At 56.5% G+C, this 20,975-nt stretch overlaps 1 protein-coding gene across 2 annotated transcripts in view; it reads right to left on the bottom strand.

The window, feature by feature from the left end:
• PLCD1 (phospholipase C delta 1) overlaps window positions 1-19,309 on the bottom strand; it is a 22,102-nt gene extending 2,793 nt beyond the window's left edge. The window contains exons 1-6 of one of the 2 annotated variants that reach the window (XM_004377323.2): window positions 19,234-19,309; window positions 9,792-9,956; window positions 5,538-5,766; window positions 1,322-1,451; window positions 994-1,225; window positions 33-234 (exon numbers count right to left, since the gene is read on the bottom strand). In XM_004377323.2, the coding sequence (XP_004377380.1) occupies window positions 33-234; window positions 994-1,225; window positions 1,322-1,451; window positions 5,538-5,766; window positions 9,792-9,956; window positions 19,234-19,267 (992 nt within the window). In that variant the 5' untranslated portion in view covers window positions 19,268-19,309. Of the gene's footprint in view, window positions 1-32; window positions 235-993; window positions 1,226-1,321; window positions 1,452-5,537; window positions 5,767-9,791; window positions 9,957-13,897; window positions 13,995-19,233 lie in introns of those variants that run through there. The other variant, XM_004377322.1, reaches the window with a different exon arrangement.
• Window positions 19,310-20,975: the final 1,666 nt, after the last annotated feature.

The raw sequence follows: 20,975 nt of genomic DNA, 5'->3' as shown, positions 1-20,975 counted from the left end.
AGGCCCCGCCCCGCCCCGGCTCGGGCCCCCACCGGATGTAGGCTTCCGTGCTGCTGGGCCCGGTTAGCTGGTCCTCCAGCAGGTAGGTGTTGTGCGAGGAGGACACCAGGTAGTGGCTGAGCGGCTGGCTCATGTCCTGGTAGACCCGCCGGTGCGCCAGGCTGAAGGCGCTGCCGTCCGCGGACAGCAGGTACAGGAGGAAGCCGTCCTTGGTCATCTGCCGCTGCGCCTTGGCTGGGAGGGAGGCCGCCGGGCGTCTGAGCTTGGCCCGCCTCTAGGAAGAGCTGCCCTGTCCCTTGCCTCCCGCTGGCTCCCTGCCCTGAGCTGGTCCGCGACATCCATGGAAGTGGGGTGAATATGAGTGTCCAATCAGACTGTGGTTACCCCAGGGTGGGGTCCTGCCTCCTCCTCCTCTGTCCCCACAGTGTGAGGTCTTTGGGGGCAGACCCTCACCTCCTCTGTCTCTGCGCCCCCAGAGTGGAAACTTCTCCCCCGCAGGGCAAGGCCCCATGTCCCCTGCACTGTCACCTCCCAAAGATGGGCCCAGACTGGGCACAAAGAAGGAAGCAGAAAAATGTCTGCTTTTCCAGCCACCTCTCCATATATATTTCCTGGGGGGAAAGGAGGCAGGCCTGAAATCCGTGGAGGAGGAACCAAGAGGGAAACTAAGGCCCACTGAGGGGTAGTGATGCTGGAGCCCTGTCCCCTGTCTGTCTGCTCTAAGGGGGCAGGCAAATACTGCCCAGGCAGGTAAGGAGCCCTGGGGCTGGGTGAGGCACCCCCTTCCCTCCACCCGCTTCTCTCCGGTAGCAGTCTTCCCAGGGCCCTCTAGAGTGCAGACCCGAGGCCCTGGGCAGGCTCTCACTGCTTTCCCAGGGCCCCTCAGGGCCCGCTAGAGTGCAGACCCGAGGCCCTGGCCAGGCTCTCACCGGTTTCCTGGGACCCCCCAGGGCCCCCTAGAGTGCAGACCCAAGGCCCTGGCCAGGCTCTCACCAGTTTCGCTGGGCTCATAGCGCTCAATGAGGGAGATGGCCATTGCAGGCTCTGCAGCTGCCTCCCGCTGCTGGTGCTGCAGGAACTTCACCAGCTGATCCACCGACAGGGTCTCCCCGGAGCCTGCGGCCTCAGCAAAGATGCGGTCGATCTCCTCCCGCTGGGTCAGCATCTTGTAGAAGACCTCAATCTCCTCGTCCTCCAGGGAGTCTGTCTGGGAGCGATCACATTCCTGCAAAGCCAGGACAGCCAAGCAGGCAGGGCTCAGAGCAGACTGTGGCCAAGGACCTCATTGCCACCTGACCCCGGCGCTCACTCCCTGCCTCACCCTGAAGATCTTCCGGGCATAGCTGTCATCCACCTGGATGTTGAGCTCCTTCAGGAAGTTCTGCAGCTCCTTGAAGCTCATCTTGTTGTCCTTGTTTTTGTCAGCTTTTCGCAGGCAAGAATGAATCCAGCTGGGCAAGGTAAGGAAAGAACCCAGGAGCCCTGGTACCCTCCTGATGTCCCAGACTGAGCCATAGTTCAAGCCCCCTCAACGCCCGGGCCCAGCCCTGCCTGGGCTAAGGCCACCTGTAGACACAGCTCCCTGCAGGCCTAGCTTATTGCACACATATGTTTCAGCAATGAGAGCTGGTGGCCTCTTTGGGGGAACATGTTACACCCTATGAAGGGGTCGTTTTGTATTTGCTGGTCTTCTGGTTTGCAATATATAATTTTTAGCCAACTTGACTAAAGTACTTTGCTGTTGTTAGGTGCCCTCACGTCGATTTCAACTCATAGCAACCATGTGACAGAGGAGAGCTGCCCCATGGGTTTCCTAGGCTGTAATCTTTACGGGATCACCAGGTCTTTCTCCTGCAGAGCCGCTGGGTGGGATTGAATTGCTGGGTGGGATCAAATCGCTGACCTTTTGGTTAGCAGCCCAGCAGTTAACAGTTGAACCACCTAGGCTTATTTTACGGAGAACAGCAAATGCCAAGCCACTGAGGACATCGCATGAAAAAGCAAAGCCTGGATCAAGCTCTCGTGATTGGGACATTGCAGCCTCCACTTCTCCGTCACCTCCAGTTTCCTTCTCTCAGGCTTGACCTTGAGGAGCCAGAGGAGGTCTCTGGAGGGTGCAGGCCTCCGCAGACATTAGAGAACTAACTACAGAACAAAGATAGGAGCAAGCAAAAATGACGGCAAGTTTCTAAAAGGAATCAACATAATCAATGCTATAAAAACTTTTTTTTTTTTAATCCTGAGGATCGAATAAAGAAAGTCATTCATTTGATGGACTGGGGGAAACATTTGCAGCAAAGGCTTAGAAGATTTAATTAATTAAAAATAAAACAGTATGACAGCTCTAATAATTAAATGAGCAAAGGATATAAACTTGCCCGTTGCAAACATTGCTAGTAATCAAATATGTTAAAATTTTGAAAATGAGATGCAACTTCTTAAACTAGAAAGTTGGCAGTTTAAAAGTATAATACCCAGTGCAAGTAATGGTGAGGTGAAATGGACACTCTCGTCCATTACTTGGTATTATGGAGTGAATTGTGTCCCCCTAAAATGTGTGTCTACTTGGCTAGGCCCATGATTTCCAGTATTGTGTGGCTGTCCACCATTTTGTGATCTGATATAATTATCCTATGTGCTGTAAATCCTAAACTCTGTGATGTTAAAGAGGCATGATTAAAGACAGTTATGTTAACGAGGCAGGACAGAATCTACAGGATTAGGTTGTATCTTGAGTCAATCTCCTTTGAGAAATAAAAGAGCAGCAAGCAGAGAGGAGGGAACCTCATACTACCAAGAAGAAGTGCCAGGAGTGGAGCATGTCGTTTAGACCTGGGGTCCCTGTGCTGAGAAGCTCCTAGACCAGGGGAAGACTGATGACAAGGACTTCCCCCTAGAGCCAACAGACAGAAAAAGCTTTCCCCTGGAACTGGCACCCTGAATTTGGACTTTTAGCCTCCGAAACTGTGAGAGAATAAATTTGTTGAAGCCATCCACTTGAGGTATTTCTGTTATAGCAGCACTAGATAACCAAGACACTTAGGGGCGGTAAATTAGTACAGCCTTTAGGAAAGTGATCTAGGGGTAGCTAAAGCTTAACTGTTTATATCAATGGACTCAGGAATTCCACTTCTAGGAGTCTATTGATAAGGATATACTCCTAAAGACCAAAAAGGTGTTATGCACAGAGATGTTCTTTGCAGTGTTATTTGTTATTTCACTATTGACAGACTAAAAACAACTTAAATGCTCAACACTAAAGGATTAAATCACTAATTTATGGTTCATCCGCTCAGTGGATTAAAATGGTAATGCTCCAAATTGACCTACAGATTCAACACAATCTCTATCAAAATCTCAGCTGGCCATTTATAGAAATTGACAAGCTGATCCTAAAATTTATGTAGAAATTCAGGGGACCCAGAATAGCCAAAACAATCTTGAAAAAGAAGAGCAAATTTGGAGGGCTCACCCTTCCCGATATCAAAACATACTGTGAAGCTGCATTAATCAAAACAGTGTGGTAGTGGCATAAGGACAGGCACGTAGATAAATGGAATAGAATAAACCCTCACATTTATGATGAATTGATTTTTGACAAGGGTACCAAGACCATTCAGTGTTACCCACTGAATAGTCTAAAGAAATGGTGCTGGGACAACTGGATATCTACACGCAAAAGAATGAAGCTGGATCCCTACCTCACACCATACACAAAATTAGCTCAAAATGGATCCGAGTCTTAAATGTAAGAGCTAAAACTATAACCTCTTGGAAGAAGATATAAGAGTAGGTTTTCATGACCTTGGGTTAGGCACAGTTTTCTTAGCTATGACACTAACAGCACAAGTAATCAAAGAAAATGTAGATAATTGGACTTCATCAAAACTAAAAACTCTTGTCTTCCAAGAAAGAAAGTGAAGAGACAACCCACAGACTGGGAGAAAATGTTTGCAAATCATATCTCTGATAAGGGACTTGTATCTAGAATATATAAAACACTCTTACAACTCAGTAATAAAAAGACAAATAACTCAATTAAAAAATGGGCAAAGAATCTGAATAGCTATTTCTCCAAAGAAGACATACAAATAGCCAACACACACATGAAAAGATGGCCAACATCATCAGCCATCAGGGAGATACAAATCAAAGCCACAGTGAGATACCACTTCACACCCACTAGGATGGCTATAATCGAAACAAAAGAAAATAACAAGTATCAGCAAGGATGTGAAAAATTGGAACTGCTGGTGAAAATGTAAAGTGATACAGCCACTTTGGAGAATAGTCTGGCAGTTCCTCAAAAGGTTAAACATAGGGTTATCATAGGACCCAGCAATTCCACTCCTAGGTATATGCCTACGTGAATAAAAACATACGTCCACACAAAGCCAAAGTGGAAACAACCCAGATGCCCTCAATGAATGAATGGGTAAACAAAACCAAGCGTGGCCTATGCATGCAATGGAATATTTTTCATCAACAGAAAGGAAGGAAGTACTGATGCGGCAGCTTGGCTGAAGCTTGAAAACCGCTAAGTCACAGAAGACTGTGATTGTACGATTCCATTTATATGAATTTGCCCAGAAGAGGCAACTGTGTAAAAGACAGAAAGCAGATTGGTGGTTGCCTAAGGGCTGGGAAGTCAGAATCCACTCCACGGCAACAGGTTTGGTTTGGTATTTTGAAGGCCGGGGAGGAGTTCCTGGGCAGTACAAATGGTTAACCAAAACGCTGGATGTTTGAGTCCACCCAGAGGTGCCTTGGAAGAAATGCCTGGCAATCTACTTCTGAAAAAATCAGCCATTATGGAGCAGAGCTCTACTCTGACACACATGGGGTTGCCATGAGTCAGAATTAATTCCACAGCAACTGGTTAGTTAGTTAGGGCTGGGGAAGTTGGGGGAAAGTGGGGAGTGACTGCTAAAGGGTACAGCATTGCTTTTTGGGGTGGTGAAAATGTTCTAAAGCTGATTTTGGTGATGGTTGCACAACTCTGTGAATATACTAAAAACCACTGGGGTGTATACTTCACATGGGTGACTTGTGCCGTGTGTGAATCCTATCTCGGTAAAGCTGTTGTAAGAAAGGAGCGGAAGCGGGTTATGTCCTATTCTGTGTGTACCAGAAGCCCGATCACTTTGACCCATAGACTAGTGTGTTACCGGGCACCTGGATTGTGCCGAGTTTGTTTTATGCCCACAGGCTGGCCTGCATACCAGCCCAGAGGGAACTTGATCACTCCCATAAGAATGGCTTTGAATGGCCTTGGAACCCCCCAAAATTCCCACAGGGAAAGTGTAGTAACTCTAGGAAATGTGATTAAAATGGCCACGACTAGGTCCCCAGTGTCCCAGCTCCACGCTGGCTGCAGAGGCGGGAGGAGAGAGCATCGGGCTGTGTAGCTCTCTGGCCCTTGGGTCCTTGGTCGAGCAGACCCAAGGGCCTCCCTTCCACACCCAAGCTGCCCTGGGGACAAACCACAGCAGCGTCTGCAGGCTGGGCCTGGCCCACGGCCACCACCACAAGGATACTGCTGCAGCTTCTGCCTCTGGTCCATGGACCCCGAGTGGTGGATGATCTTACACAGACCCAGCACCCAGTGCTGGGCGTCAGCTGGCGACGGGGCGATGAGGTCCAGTGGGTTGCGCTGGTCCTTGAAGATGATGGAGAAGCAGCGGTCCACGGGCACATCACGGGCATACTTCTCCAGGCCCTCAGTGCGGTGCCCCTGCCGTACCTCCTGAATGTCCTCCACGGAGACTGTGAGCGGGGAATGAGGGGGCAGAGAGAGCTGTGAGGCCAACCCCTGCCTCTGACATGACCATCGCCACACTGGAGGGAGGGCACAGCTTAGAGACACAGAGCCAGGGCCGAGCTCAGGCCTGGAATCCAGGCGTCCTGACAGACAGAAAGGACAGGAGGACAGACGAGGTGGGACATAAAGGAGGAAGACAGAGAGCGAGACTGCTGTAGTGGGCAGAGTGGAAACCCCAGGGAAAGACAGAGCCCAGCGCCTGCAACCCTGCTGTCCTGGTGACGTGGGGGGCCAGAGGTCCTGGGAGAGGACTGAGGTAGGGTAGAGCTCTTGGGGATAGAGAGAGGCCGTTCTGGAGCTTGGGGGCTGTGCCTGAGAGGGCGCCACCAGCCTTCCTGATCATCCTTGATTTTGGGCCAGCCCACCTGCCTGCACACAGCTAGCCAGAAGAGCCTCCTGCCCATTCAGGAGACTGGGGCCACCCTTGGTCAGCCCTGGTCCTGGAATCTGGGGCAGAGGGTCAAAATCAGAGGGAAAAGTGCCCGTGTCTGTATGTGTCCGGAGCCCCTTGGCAGGGAGGGTGGAGGAAGGCTCTGCCCTTCAGGGTCCCAACTGGAAGTGCCCCTTGGAGGTCTGAGAGATTACATCATTCTGCCCTTGGGAACCTGGGGGAGGGCCCTCCTGTCACAGCCCAGCCTTCGAAGCTTCAGTGAGAGGCGAGGGCCTGCCTGCACCCATACCCGTAGCCCCGGTGTGCCCTCCCTCGCCCAAGCCAGCCCCACCTCCAGGTCCAGCAGCAGGACCCAGGCTCTGCCCCACCTCCATCCTGAGCCACTCTCTTCATCTGTCCTGGGTCCTCGGCCAGCTCTGGCTGGAAGCCAGCCTGTCCCTCCCGGTGCCCACCCCTACCCTGAGTGCCCCGGCACCTCCTGGCCACCTGCAGGCCCCACGTGTGTGGCGCTTGCCCAGCCTGGACAGCAGGCACTAAGGAGCGGGACACGTGAGCCCTGGGCGGTGCAGGGATATCCCGCTTAACCCCCTGCCTGCAGCCTCCTGGGCTGCACTGTGCCTCGCGCCAGCCAGCTGCAGCAGACTCGGGCTGGGGGTGGAAACAGGAAGCCTGAGCCGTGCAGCGCCCCGGGGCCAGCACCCCTGCCCGAACCAGAGAGAAAGCCCAGATGCCTTCACTGCTGATAACTTGTCTGCCTCTGGGAGCCAGGGCTGACAGAGGGGGCGGGGGCCGTGGTGTGACTAGGGGGGACTTAGGGAGCAGGAGGCAGGGCTGACGGGGGGTGGGGGCTATGGTGTGACTGGGGGAGACTTAGGGAGCGGGAGGCAGAGCTGACGGGGCGGGGGCCATGGTGTAACTGGGGAGACTCGGAGCAGGAGGCAGAGCTGACAGAGGGGGCTGTGGCTGTGGTGTGACTGGAGGAGACTTAGGAAGCGGGAGGCAGGGCTGACAGGGGGATCTGGAGCTGCTCCACTCTCCGTCACCCCACCCCGCCTTTCCTCTCCAGGCCTCAGTTTCCCTGAAGGTAAAACTCAGTTGAGGACCACTGAAGCCTGCCCCCAGAGGCAGGGAGCAGCCACCAGGCACGCTCAGCACAGGCCTATCTCAGGCCCTCCCGGGACAAAAGCCCCTTCGGGCCATGCTGGGCAGGCTCCACGCCCCTCACCTGAGCACACCTAGCTCCGCACACCTGGACTTGTCACCCCTGCAGCCCGTCCTCTCAGGCGCAGGCCCCTCAGCCTGCCGCCCCGGCCCCTTCCTCAGTCCCACATCTGCACCTTTGTTCACACTGGGTGTCCTGCCTGGAATGTTCTTCCTGTCTCTCTTGCTCACAGCTCTTCTGGTATGAGGTTCTTATCTCGCCAGCCCAGAGGGGGGTTCCTGCAGGCACGCCTCTCTCTGCCCCCACGCTCACCCCCCACCGTGCATACACTGGCTGGTGGGTGGCGTCCAGGGAATCCCCTTTCCCACCCTGCCCCCACCCACCGGCATCAGGGCTGGCCCACCACCATCTAACAGAAAACCCCCTATCAGGACAGGCACCCTCTGAAGGAGCCCCACTGGCGCCACATGGAGCCCAGGTCTGGCACGCTCACTCCGTGCTGTGTGGCAGTGGGCTGGCTGGAGCAGACCCAGGCTCAGGTGGTTTTCTGAGAGTGCTTCAGGTCCTCATCCCCTCAGACCCTGCTCTGCTCAGAAGCCGTCCAGGGCCACAGCCCCACCTGACCCTGCTCCTAGCCCACCTCACCTCCGCCCCTCCACAGGCCACGGGCAGGCCAGGTCTATCTGCTCAGGTCTTTGTCCACGGCATCCTGAGGCCTGGCAGATGCTTCCTGGGTAAAGTGTCACCTTTAAGGTACCCATGTGAGGTGCCCTCAGTCAGCTAACCTTCCCCTTCTCTATGCTCCCCTCCCACCTGGAGTGTGTCACCGAAGTCCATTCTCATAACCCTACCCCACCCCCAGGAAACCTGCTATGGACTGACCCTGCCCCTCCCCAGCTAAGGGTGGGATGAATAGGATAAAGGATTTCCCGGGGTCTGGGCTTCACTGGGAAATCCTTGGGATGCGCAAATGGTTAAGCACTTGGCTGCTAACCAAAAGGTTGGTGGTTTGGGCCCACCTAGAGGTGCCTACGAGGAAAGCCCTGGCGATCTACTTCTGAAAGGTCCCAGCTGTGAAAACCCTATGGAGTACGGTTCTGTTCTGACACGCATGGGGTAGAACAGAGCATAACTGCTCTGTGGGGTTTTCTTGGCTGTAATCTTTATGAAAACAGATCACCAGGCCTTTTCTTTTGCAGAGCCACTGGGTGGGTTCGAACCACCAACCTTTAGGTTAGCAGTTGATCACGAACTGCTTGCGCCACCCAGACTCCTTTTAAACATGTTAGTTAAAATTAAATAAAATTAGAAATTCATTTCTTCAGTCACACTAGCCACGTTCCAAGTACTCAGTAACCACAGGTGACTAACCCGTTGCCATCAAGTCGATTCCAACTCATAGTGATTCTATAGGATAGAGTAGAACTGCCCCATAGGGTTTCCAAGGAGCAGCTGATAGATTCGAGTGGCCGACCTTTTGGTTAGCAGCCGAGCGCTTTAACCACTGAACCAGCAGGGCTCCACTGGCTGCCATGTGGGACAGTACAGATGAAGAACTTTCTGTCATCACACAAAGTTCTGTTGGACAGCATTAGTCTAAAATGTTCCCCCTAAGTAAGGTGCAGAGTTATGGCAGGGGAACACCTCATTTTACAGGATCTTTAGGGAATTCTTGCCTTAAAGGGCAGAGGTCAACAGACCTTTCTCCCTTAGGCCTTGCAGCGGGCGGTCTCCATTTGCAGGCCCCAAGCTTCAGAAGCTTCCAGAAAGCCCTCAGACTCACACCCTCAAGGAAGCTCCAGAGCTGTGGCCTCTTTCTGTGTATCCCAGCCCTACTCCACCGCAATACCCTTCCTTTGGCCGCAGTCCCGGGGAGGCAGCACCAGCTCACGCCCTGGCCGAGGATATCCAGAAGTGCCTTGTCAGCCCCCAGACTTTGTACCTAACTTCTGGCCTCACCACACCTGAAATCCTAGTCCACCCAGCTTCCCGCCTTCCCACAGCTGCCCCGGCGGATACCTGTGAGTTCAGGCAACACCCCCAGCTCCTTCCCTACTTCTGGACCTTGCTCTCCCCATCTGTGGTCATAGTTCTGTATCCCCTGCCCCACAAGGCTTTAGCATCTCCACTTCTGTCCTCGTTCCATCACCGCCCTCTCCAGCTCAGACCCCCAGGCCTCAGCTCCCCTCTGCTGGTCTAACTGGCCCATCTCCCCAACCCCAGCCAGAGATTTCCCCATCTCTAGTCCTGGCTGCGTGGCTGATCTGTCCCCCGCCAGGCTAGGCCTCAGTTTGCCTGTCTGTAGCCCTGTTTCATGATTGATCATCACCCCCACTCCATCCCGGCCAGCCTCATTTTCCCCATCCAAGGCACAGGTTCCACACGCTGCCCCCTCCCCGCAGCCACCAGGCACTCACACAGCTGAGACTCCGGGGTCCGCATGAACTTGCGGGATTCCTGCCAGATGGTCTTGCAGTCTTCTTGCAGCTTGTAGAAGCGCTCTCTCCGCCATGAGCTGGACTTCACCTTCAGGAGCTGGCTGCCCTTCAGCAGTGCCCGCAGGTCCTCGTCATTCTGCAGACCTAGCAGGGCAGAGCGGGCAGAATGCCACTTCCTCCATCAGCGTCCCTGCTGCCCCAGGCCCCATGCTGGCCACACACCCACCTCCAGACCCTCGGTTCACTTCTCCTTCCTTCACCCATGCTCTGACCTGCTGCTGGGGCCTGCCTCCTCCAGGAAGCCATCCCTGATTGCCAGCTGAGGTGGCTGTGCTAAATCTCAGAACACCCGTCCACCCAAGGTCACACTTTACACTCTGACCTGCCGCCCACAGCTGAATGGACAAAGGAAGAGCAGCTGATCCAAGGGCAGCTGGCTCCTAGGGGACCTGCATCCTAGGACATGGCCTGGCTCTGAAAGATGAGGTGAACCCCTCAGGGTCACACTCAGGGATCAGAGTGAACTGACAGAAGTTCGGATCAAACGGTCAGGCAGAGCAGGTGAGAAACAGGCAGACCCAGCATAGAACTGGATCCCGGCACATCATGGAACCCAACAACTTCCCAACTCACAAGTCCCTTCCTGACCAGCTGTGTGGCCTGGGCAAGTGACTTCACGTTGCTGGGCCTCTGCTTTCCTGTCTATAAAATGGGGGTAGTAACAGGGAAGTTCTGAGGTTAAGTGCTACATGTATCGGCAAGGGTCCTGGACACTCAGTAATGGCGGCTATAGTTCTTGGTGTCAATACTGCGGTTGCTGTGGGACCCTTGTGCACATCCCTGCCACCCCACTCCCACTACCCCCACCCCTGCTGCCCCCACCCCTGCCTTGAGCCTGCCTGCATGGGCTTCCGCTCCTTGCACACTGCAGCCTGAGTCTGGCCTGCTGGGGCACCCCTGCCCTTCCCTGCCCCACCCGTGTCCTGAGCATCCTGGTCTGGGACCCCTCAGGGCGTAGCACCTCTAAAGCACAGTGCAGCCCTTTCAGAAGCTGAGGCAGAGCCTGGACACAGCCCCCCAGGGAGGACCAGAACCCTGGTTGCTTGCCTGCCCCCCACTCCCCAGCTCTCTTGCTCTCAGGGACCCCTGCTGGTCTGAGGCATGGGCTCCCAAAAGATATGACGCCCTTTGTCCTACCAGGCCCGAACTGGAGGGGCCGTAGGGGCACCAGCCTGGCTCCCCAGGAGCCCGCACCCCCAGGCAGACCCTGTACCGAGTGTGGTTCAACAGGCTTGATAAAGGAGAGACCCGCCCCCTTAATGACCCATTTATATAATATGTTGTTGTTACGTGCCGTCAAGTCGGTTCTGACTCATAGCAACCCTGTAGGACAGAGGTGAACTGCCCCATAGGGTTTCCAAGGAGGAGCTGGTGGATTTGAACTGTCGACCTTTCGGTTAGCAGCGGAGCTCTTAACCACTGCACCCCCAGGGCTCCGTTTTTATAATACAGAGGTAGATAAAGACAGAGATGTATACACATTGCCCGAGCCACGTGTGGTCCTGCACCAGTCTGCTCAGAGCCAATGGCCACCGCACTTCTGTCCCCAAAACTATGTGCCCTTCAGCAATCTGTCCTGCTGCTCCGGTAGAGCAAGAGGTGGCATCAGGGACCCTGTGTCTAGGCCTTTGCAGAAAACACTCAGAAAGCCATAAGCTTTGCTTTTCTGAGCCCAATCCCCAATCCCTGACAGCCTCTCCCACTTTATCCATGCCCCCACCAGCCTGCCCCACATACCCACAAGGCCTATAGAACCTTCTGGACCGATTACCCAGGCCTCAGCCATCCACACCCTCCCCAACCCTCCCCAGTCTCCCGCCTCCCGTGGGGACAAAAGCCCAGCACTGACACTCAGCTCCCTATGGTTTCAGCCGACTCCTTTCCCTGTCTGTGCGTCTGTGTCCCCACCAGCAGGGTGACGGCAGTCTTGGAGAAGAAGTCTCAAGGTCTCCCGTGGGAGACAGTCTGATGCAACCTTCCTCCACCTTTGTCTCAGGCCGCCACCCCGTCCCAGAAGATCCTTCTGCCTTAGTGAGAGCAGCCCCATTCAATCCAGGGGGCTTCCTACAGGACAGCCTCAACTGCCGGCTGTGTTTGTGGGGCCCAAGATGGAGGAAGGGGCCTGGGGGCTCTGGCTGCCATAGGAGAGGGCCACCGCCAGCCACTGTCCACTGTCCTGCCTGAGGCTGAATTACAACTGGGCGGGGTGTCTCCACCGGTACCTCACTCCCAAGCTGAGCACACAGAGCAAGCCACTACAAACAGAGCAGCTGGGAATGGAGGGGTAGGGAAGTAGGAAGGGAGCCCCACCCTCAGTCCTGGAAAACACCATCTGTGATCAGGCACAGATAAGCCCCCCGGCTGCCAACATGGCTTCCGGACCACAAACCCCAGCCCCAGGGTGGGCCTTGATAATTCCAGAGAGGTAACAGCACAGCTACTGTCCTCTGGGTCACAGGGGGACCTGGGTGGCCACCTCTACCTCTGAGTCTCAGTTGGGGCCCTTCTGTTTTGAGGCTGCCTGCCCCCCCACCCTTGCTCCCTTACCCAAAAAAACCATTGCCATCGAGTCGATTCCAACTCATGGCGACTCTATAGGACAGAGCAGAACTGCCCCACAGGATTTCCGAGGAGCAGCTGGTGGATTCAAACTGCCAACCTTCTGGTTAGCAGCCGAGCTCTTAACCACTGCAGCACCAGGGCTCCCTTAGCACCCAGAAAGTCTCTGGACACCCCTCACCCAGTCCCACTCACTCAGCCATAATATCTTCTCCTTGTGTGGTGGGGGGTAGTGAGAAGCCTCTGAGCTCGGAGGCCCCTTAGTTGATGGTGCAACCTCGCCAACCTGCCCAGGCTAGCTGCACAGTGAGGGTTCTGTGGGTGCTAATGGAAGGCTATGAGGACAGCTTAGTGGCTGCCACAATGGGCTCAAGCGTGACAATGATCATGAGGATGGTGCAGGACCAGGCCCTGTTTCGTTCTGTTGTACACAGGGTTGCTATGAGCCGGAACCGACTTGACGGCACCTAACAGCAACAATGGAAAACTCAGTGGGTGCCAGGCGTCCTGCTATATACCTAGGGTGATGTGTAACGGAGACCCACCGGGGCCTGGGACCCACCGCAATATCCAGCTACACAGTGATCTGGTCACTCAGATACACAGTCACACTATCACACCACATGTAGTCACACAGCCACACATAACCACATCCAGTGTCAGAGCATCACCATAATAATAGCAGCCACCTCAATAACAGTTCATATTTGTATAAGATAACGCTCTTAGCACATGTATTTAATCCCCCACAACAACCAGCAACCCTACAAGGAAGGCACCATCATTATTCCCATTTTACAGATGAGTAAATGGAGGCTCAAGGAAGTTACATGGTGGAGTCGGGACTCAAAAGCAGGGCCACGGAGAGTAACACCGCCAGACAACCCACGTAACACAAACACCACAACACAGAAGAACAGCATGACTCAGTCACCCCGTCACGTCTGTCATACACCATCACACGAGAACACGCGCTGTCCCGCTGGGTTACACAGACACCCATGGTGGGTCCCACGCTGGGTTACACAGCCTTACACACCATCATTGTTGCACACCGTCTGACAGTATCACGTGGTGAAAATCACGCAGTCTCCATGGGTCACCCACTGTCACCCTTGTCACATATGGGCGCACACACAGGATCACCCCACTGGGTTACAGTCATTCCAGTTACACACCAGGCCACATATCCCGTGGTGCCTCCGAAATTTAAAACAGGAAGGGTCAAGGGTGGCAAGGAGGGGGGCTTTGGAGAGGCTGAGGGGGAGCCTAAGACGGGCTAACAATCCCCCCAGTACTCACCCTCACGTGCCACCACTGTAACACTGCTCACAGTATCACACACTCAGAAATACTAGTCAGGCCCAATCAAAGACTAGCGCAAGTGCTCCCCAACACGTGGTCTGCGTCCTGCCCCAGCCACCTGCCCACTCCCCACAGATCGCAGTGGCTCCTGCGCCCCTTACCCAGCCGCTGCTCATTGAGTGCTGCCACCTTGAGGCTCTGCTCCGGCAGGTGGAGCCCCCTGGAGTGGCTCTGCCTCTGGAAGCCAAAGCACTGCATGGCTGCCCCTCCGCGTCCCGGCCGCCCGCCGAGCCTGGCCAGGGACGGTGCAGCCTCTGGAAGCCTGCTCCGGCCGAGGGGGCGGAGTCCAGGCTGAGGGGGGAAGCTAGGACCAGGAGGCGGGGCCAGGCCCAAAGAGACTGGGACGCGGCCCTAGGGGCGGGGCAAGGGGGAAATCCGTGCTCGTGGGGCGGAGCCGGTCCCTGAGAGGCGGAGCCAGTCCCGGAGAGGCGCGGCCTGGTCCCAGAGGCGGGGAGAGGGCGGAGTCGAGGCAGGGAGGGGTGGAGCCAGAACGCTGGAGGCGGGCGGAGGAGGAGCCGGACCCCGGAGGCGGAGCCGGACCCCGGAGGCGGGGCGGGACAGATCCGTAACCCACGAAGCCAGAAAGCTGAGCGGGGCGGAGCCGAAGTGCGGCTGCCCGGGAAGGAGCCTGGCCCTGGGCGGAGCCATCGCCGGGGAGGCGACGTGGAAGCGGAGTCATAACCAGGGTGCAGACCCGGAGCTGAACCAGCGACCAGGAGGCCCCCGCACTGGACAGGCGGTGACCGGCTGGGAGAGAGGAGCCGGGGCCCTGGAGGCAGGTGACGGCGGAGTCCGGCCAGGGGGCGCACGAGCCGCCACCTTAACTCCTAGTCTGGCAGAGACCGGGAGGGCGGCCGGGCGAGTGACCCCTAGTCGCCGTGGACGCGGCCGGGGCGCGGAGCCTAGGGAGAGCGGGGCGGGAAGGGGCTACACCCCACGACAGAGCCTGTCAAATAATTTGCCTCAATTACTCAACGAAATCATTATGACTCAGCTTGCTGTTTCATCACGCGTGGGCTTCAGGCAAGCCTGTTTCCTTCCCTCAGTTTTCCCACCTGAGTGGGGCAACCTCCAAGGTTACGGGAGAGAATGGAATTCTTGAAAAAACGCTGATCTTAAAATGAGCCCGTGAACGAAGGCTTGCTTGGATGAATAGGCAGGGACGGCTACAACTTTACACAAAACTCTACTGCCAGCCTGCTTGGAACAGTGGGTCCTTTCAGACACATGACAGCTTTGCTTTCATTCACTTGGCATTTATGGGGCCAAGTCAGGACGCCACCCAGGGGCCTGGTCTCTCCCCTCCGCCTCTCGGCCTGGTAATAACTCCTCCATTATCCTCACTGCGACTCCAGACTCCAGTTTGGGGAGTGAGTCACTGGGAAAGCCGGTTATTAGTACAGACAAGCGAAGCAATAATAACAAAAAACTAAAACACACAGCGACTTGTTTAAGGTCACACCACAGGGAATAAATCATGAGCAACGTGTTAGTGTCGATGAGCTGAAATACGGGCACAGAAAAGCTGCTCTTTGGTTGCGTGGGGCCGGAGGGAGGTAGAGTGTAAGGGGAGCCTTTTCTAGAGAAACCACACGGGGACCCGCGGATAAAATCACATCTCAATAGAATCTGTTTCTTTTTTTCATTCTTACGTGTTTTATTTTATGCGTTTAAAAAGCTGATCCTGAGAAGGGATCCATAGGCTTCCCCCGACTGTCATAGTGGTCTACAGCACAAAAGAGTTCGGTACTCTGAGATCAGTGTCTGCCTGTGTGATGTGGGCCTGGCACCCCAGGCACAGACAGCTTTGAAACATAAGTGAGGTCAGCAGGGGGCGCTGGCCACGCCAACTTAGTATGATGGGTCTGAAACCATCATCTCTTGGAGGTCCTGACTTTTGAGCCAACCTGGAGCCCTTGTGGCTCAGTGATTAAGAGCTATGGCTGCTCACCAAAAGGTCGGCAGTTCAAATCCACCAGCCGCTCCTTGGAAACCCTATGGGGCAGCTCTGCTCTGTCCTATAGGGTTGCTGTGAGTTGGAATCGACTCATGGGCGACGGGTTGGTTGGCTTGACAGTACTCCTATACCCATTACTGCCTAACTACTTCAGTATTTTCACAGCATCCTCTGTGAAGTGTCATTGCTACCCAATGGATGACCTGACAGGCCCAGAGAGGCAAAGGGACTTGCTCAGGGTCACGAAGTAAGTGGAGGCACAGGTAGCCTCACCTGGAGCCAGATGAGGTGCCTCTTACACCCTGTCTTACAGTTCTTGCAGTGGGGCAGGAGGAGTGGGGTGTAAGAAGTTAGGGGAGGTGGGTGTGTTCAGTGAGGAGAGAGCCCTGGGAGGGGGTGTCCTTTTGAGCACCTCTGGGGATCTGCTGGAGAAGCCATCCAGGCCTGGCCATAATGGAGAGAGAGCAGAGGAACACAGTCGGAGGAGAAGGCTGAGGAGCTGGCTTCAGAGGCACCACCACTAGGGGGCCCTTTCTGTCACGTTTTTCCTGGTGCCCTCTCACCTCCCAAAGAACTGGAAGGTGTAGACAGTAACTCACAGGGCATGGGAACTAGGGAGGCAGGCCTCCCGCGAGAACACAGCACGTACTGTTCTAACTGCCTTACAGTCAGTCCTTACAGCAGCTCTGTGAGGTTGGTGGTGGTGCCTCATTTGTAAAATGAGGACCCCGAGGCACAGAAGTCAAGGGATTTGCCTGAGATGTTTGAACTCAGGGAGTCTGCCTCCAGAATCCATGCTTATATGCTACCTGCCTGTACGCGTCTGGGGTGGGGACAAAAGGGACACCTCATATCTAGTTGGGCCCTGCAGCCCATTAGGCTGATGGAGGGAAACCAGAGGGCCTTCTGCCGACTGCCCAAGCCAGAGACTGAGGTCCTGCAGCACATGTCCAGTGCCTTGGGGCACACCTGTGAAAGGGTGGGGGTGTAGACTTCCAATGCAACTGTGGACAACGGGGAACAGGACAGGGCACAGTGACCACTCCCTCTCACCACCACTTCTCCTTGACAGGTTCTTTCCTCCCCATCTGGTCTTATACGGAGGACAGAAAGCAGTTCAAGGAGCTAATTTTGGGCAATGAGCTAGAAGTAGCAAGGCCTTCTGGGAAAACAGCTTGGGGTTGCAGTGTTCATGCCAGCCTTGAAGGAAGGGCTGGACAGAGTCAGGCATTCTGCAGGCAGGCCTCAAACAGGATGGGCCAGGGCTCAAAACCCTGGAGGCCAAGCCCATGCCACAGGACTGGGAGGCTCTGGCTGAGTCTCAGTGAGGACAGAGCCCATTCCAACATGAGCTGAGGTTTCAGCCATGCCAGAGGCGACCCGAGGGCTCAGTGTAAGGTAGGCAGGGAAGGGGTGGCAGGTTACAGGGTGGACAGCACCGGCTAATGGATGGTGAGGGACAAAACAGAGGTCTCCAGTGTGGCCCTCTAAGCTGCCCAGTCTCCCTCATGCCAATCTGGCAGGAGTGCTAAGGACACCTCTGGCCTTAAGAGGGGGAAGAAGGAGGACTGGAAGGGGCAGGCATCCCATGACCCAGCAGGATGAGGTGCTTTGAGGAGCTCTGTGGCTAATGGTGTGAGCACAAGAGCTCTAGGCACTGAGCAAGGTCTCCCTGGGCCACAGGGACCAGCTCCAGGCTGTTATGGATTGAATCGTGTCCCCTAAAATATGTATTGTCAATCCTAACCTCTAACCCTGTATTAGAAGCCCTGGTGGCGAAGTAGTTAAGAGCGCTGGCTGCTAACCAAAAGGTCAGCAGTTTGAATCCAGCAGCCACTCCTTGGAAATCCTATGGGGCAGTTTAACTCTGTCCTATAGGGTCACTCTGAGTGAGAATCGACTTGAAGGCACAATGCCAGTATAACCTCTGTAATCCCAAATGGGAACGAGTTTTCTGTTATGGTAATGAAGCAGGATTAGTGTAGGGTGTGTCTTGAGTCAACCTCTCACAACAGATTAAAGAAGCAGATCAGGCAAGCAGAAATGGGGGAAGATTCATGCCAAGCCACATGGAGACCTCCAGGAAACCTGGAAATAGAAGCTGAAGAGTCAAGGACCTTTCCCCAGAGCTGACAGAGAGAGAAAGCCTTCCCTTAGAGCCGGTGCCCCGAATTCAGACATCTAGCCTCCTAAATTGAGCAGATAAGTTTCTGTTTGTTAAAGCCATCCATTGGTGGTATTTCTGTTACAGCAGCTCTAGATGACCAAGACAGGCTATGTGAGAGACGGGAGACGGCCTGGGGACTTGGCTGATGGAACATCTCTGAGTCCCACTGAGCTGGGGTGGGGGGCCTGCAGTCGGGGGGTCTCCAGTGGAGGACTGGAGGGCTCTGCCCTTCCCTTTTCCATCCATCATCTCTGCAAATGGTTTAGATGGATGGGTGGGGTTAAGAGCTCAGCTGCTCACCAAAAGGTCAGCAGTTCAAATCCACCAGCTGCTCCTTGGAAGCCCTATGGGGCAGTTCTACTCTGTCCTATAGGGTCACTATGAGTCAGAATCCACTCGATGGCAGTGGGTTTGGTTTGGGTTGGTGGTGGGCACTGAAGTCTCTAACTCCAAGTGAACTAGAGAGGGAGGTGAGGCTGAGCAGCGACTAGTGTGAGGGGGCAGGGTTTGCTGAGCTGCCAGATGATCTGGGGGACAGGAGGGCAAGGCCCCTCCTAAGAGTGGGTGAGTTCCAGGCCACAGCAAAGAGATCCCATGTCCAGCTTGGGGGGTCCCGCTGGCCCAGAAGGCCTTGCAGCCAGGAGCCCGCAGCTGCCCCTCTCCTGGAGGGAGAGCGATAGGGCAGCGAGCTGGCCCAGCCGGTCCAGGTCGGAGGAGATAGACCCCGGCAAGACAAAAGGAGGAAAGGCGGCTAGCTGGGGCTGCCATCCCGCGCCGTCCAGCCTGCAGGGGCTGCAGACGGGGGATCTGGCCGCTCCTCCCAGCTTGGGCATCCTGACTGTGAGTTCTCCGCTGGGCAGTTAGGGCGGCGCGACCTCGGCCACCCCTGCACACCTCCTGCCCTCCTGCCACACACCCCCGCCACACTCGCCCTGCCTGACGCGGTCCAGGCACGCCCGGGCTCGGGGGAGCCTACCGGAGCGGCCTGGCCCGGGCGGGGCGGGGACGGCCACTCGTGGATGTTGGTTCCTTCCCTCTCAGCCCCTCTGTGTGCGCGGCGCCGTGCGGCCCAGGACCCCGTGACTGGGGCAAGGGGGAGCCCCCGAGGCTGGGGGCCTGGAGGAACGGACCCGAGCCCCCGCCCCCAGGGCAGATCTGGGGGACAAGCCTGGAAACGCCCGGCAACCCCGGCCCCGGGAGCCGCGAGCCGAGATTTCCCCGATCCGGGGCGGCGCCGGCGGGCCGCAGCGGGGAAGCTGGGCGCCCCCAGCCCGGGGCCCGTGCAGGCCCCTGCGAGCCGGCGAGGCACTCACCGTGCAGGCTCAGGAAGTCCCGCCCAGGGTCCATGCCCGACGGGCAGCGCGGCCGGAGGGGCAGCTCGGGCGCACGTGCGGGGCGACACTGCGGACGGCCTGGAGCCCGAGCCGAGCGCAGCGCAGGGACCCGACCCGACTGCAGAGGGAGGCGGCGGGAGTGGGCCCGGGACGCCGCCCCGCCCCCTGCCCGGAGCCCGGAGGGAGGGCGGAGGTGGGGGCCGGGCAGTCAGGCCAGCCTTGGCCGCGGCCGGGGGACCCGCCCCGGCCAGAAATAGCGAGATCTCGCCGCCGCCACCCACGGCCGCGGGCCCTGTCATTACCGCGAGCGGCCCGGCCCCACGCCCTGCCTGCGGGCGCCTCTCCCGGCTCGGGGTGATGCCGCCGAGAATCCGGCGCCATCCCCGGGAAGGGATCGCGTACTCCTAGACGCTCAGCGGGGCCGCGGCGTCAGGAAGCCGGCGTCCAGGACGCTCCCCGAATCTGCTTTCCCTCCTGCGCTGGGAGCACTGGCGTGGATTAGAAGGCCCTCGGAAGGCAATACTGGAACTTGATCCAGGGAGGGTCCCCTCATCCCTAGCTGGGAAGTTTCTAACTCGAGGAGCACCTGGGGAGGCCGGGGGCTTGGAAAGCTTCCAGCAGATGGGTGCAGGGAGCCACACTCTGAGCCTCTCAGGCCCCGAGCCCCTGGCACCCCCAGCGGTCTGTGGGAGAGGCTGGGGAGCAGATATGGGGCCTGGTGTGAAGTGACACCCCTTATTTGGGTGGCCTCCCAAGGGGCTGTCTGAGCAAGGGGCCCCTAGGTAGACCTCCCACCCTCAACTCTGGCGACCCAGACACCCTCTTAAGAGGATACCCAGAGACCCCCCAGGGAAGGTCCACAGATTCCACCCCTCGGGAGATCCCAGCTCTGTGTATGGGCGAGCCCAGAGCCCGGCCAGAAGAAGGGGTGCTGAGCCCCCCAGTGAACCCCCGGAGGCCCCCTGGGCCTATAAAGCCAGTGTGAGTGTGCAGCTGAAGCCAGATGAACTTTCCTGGAGGAGGAGGCCTGGCCCGCCCCCTCCACCCGCTGTTCCCAGCACAGCTAGGCCTAGGTGGCCTTGAGTACCTCAGGAAGGGATCTGAGCAATCTGGGGGGCAGGTCTTCCCAGTTCTGAGAGTGGGTCAGGACTTCCCGGCTTTGGAGAGATCCCCCAGCTCTGCATGGCCCTCCCCTGCTAACCAGAGGGGGCTAGCCCTTATCTGCTGCTTGCCTCAGTCCTGTCCACCAGCAGGAGCAATGCCTCCTTGGTTTCCCTTCCATGCCAGGGCCACACTGGGTATTAGCTGGAGGATGAGCAAGCCCACTGTGGCAGGCCTTACTTTGAATCCCCAGCCTGGAGGGACAGAGCATCTGGGGCTTCCCATCTCTGCCCTCCCTTCTCCTCTCTCCAACCTCTCCTAGGCCAGGACCCACACCTCCAGGCCTGCCCTCTGGGCGGTTTTTCTGGCCTCAGAGCTTACCACCCGGACCTGGAACACAGGCCCCTCCATTCATCAAGTCACGCCTCCTCAAGCCCAACCCACTTCCCAGGCAGAGACACAATGAAATTCTGACACCATAGTGGTTAAGAGCTTGGCTGCTAACTAAAAGGTCAGCAGTTTAAATCCACCAGCTGCTCCTTGGAAACCTTGTGGGGTAGTTCTGCTCTGTCCTGTAGGGTCGCGATGAGTTGGAATTGACTCACTGGCACCTAACGACA

This window comes from Trichechus manatus, unplaced genomic scaffold (genome assembly GCF_000243295.1).
Source record: "Trichechus manatus latirostris isolate Lorelei unplaced genomic scaffold, TriManLat1.0 scaffold00049, whole genome shotgun sequence".
Taxonomy (NCBI): domain Eukaryota; kingdom Metazoa; phylum Chordata; class Mammalia; order Sirenia; family Trichechidae; genus Trichechus; species Trichechus manatus.
Note: the sequence above shows the minus strand (reverse complement) of the source record. Positions and strands in the feature narration are given on the sequence as shown.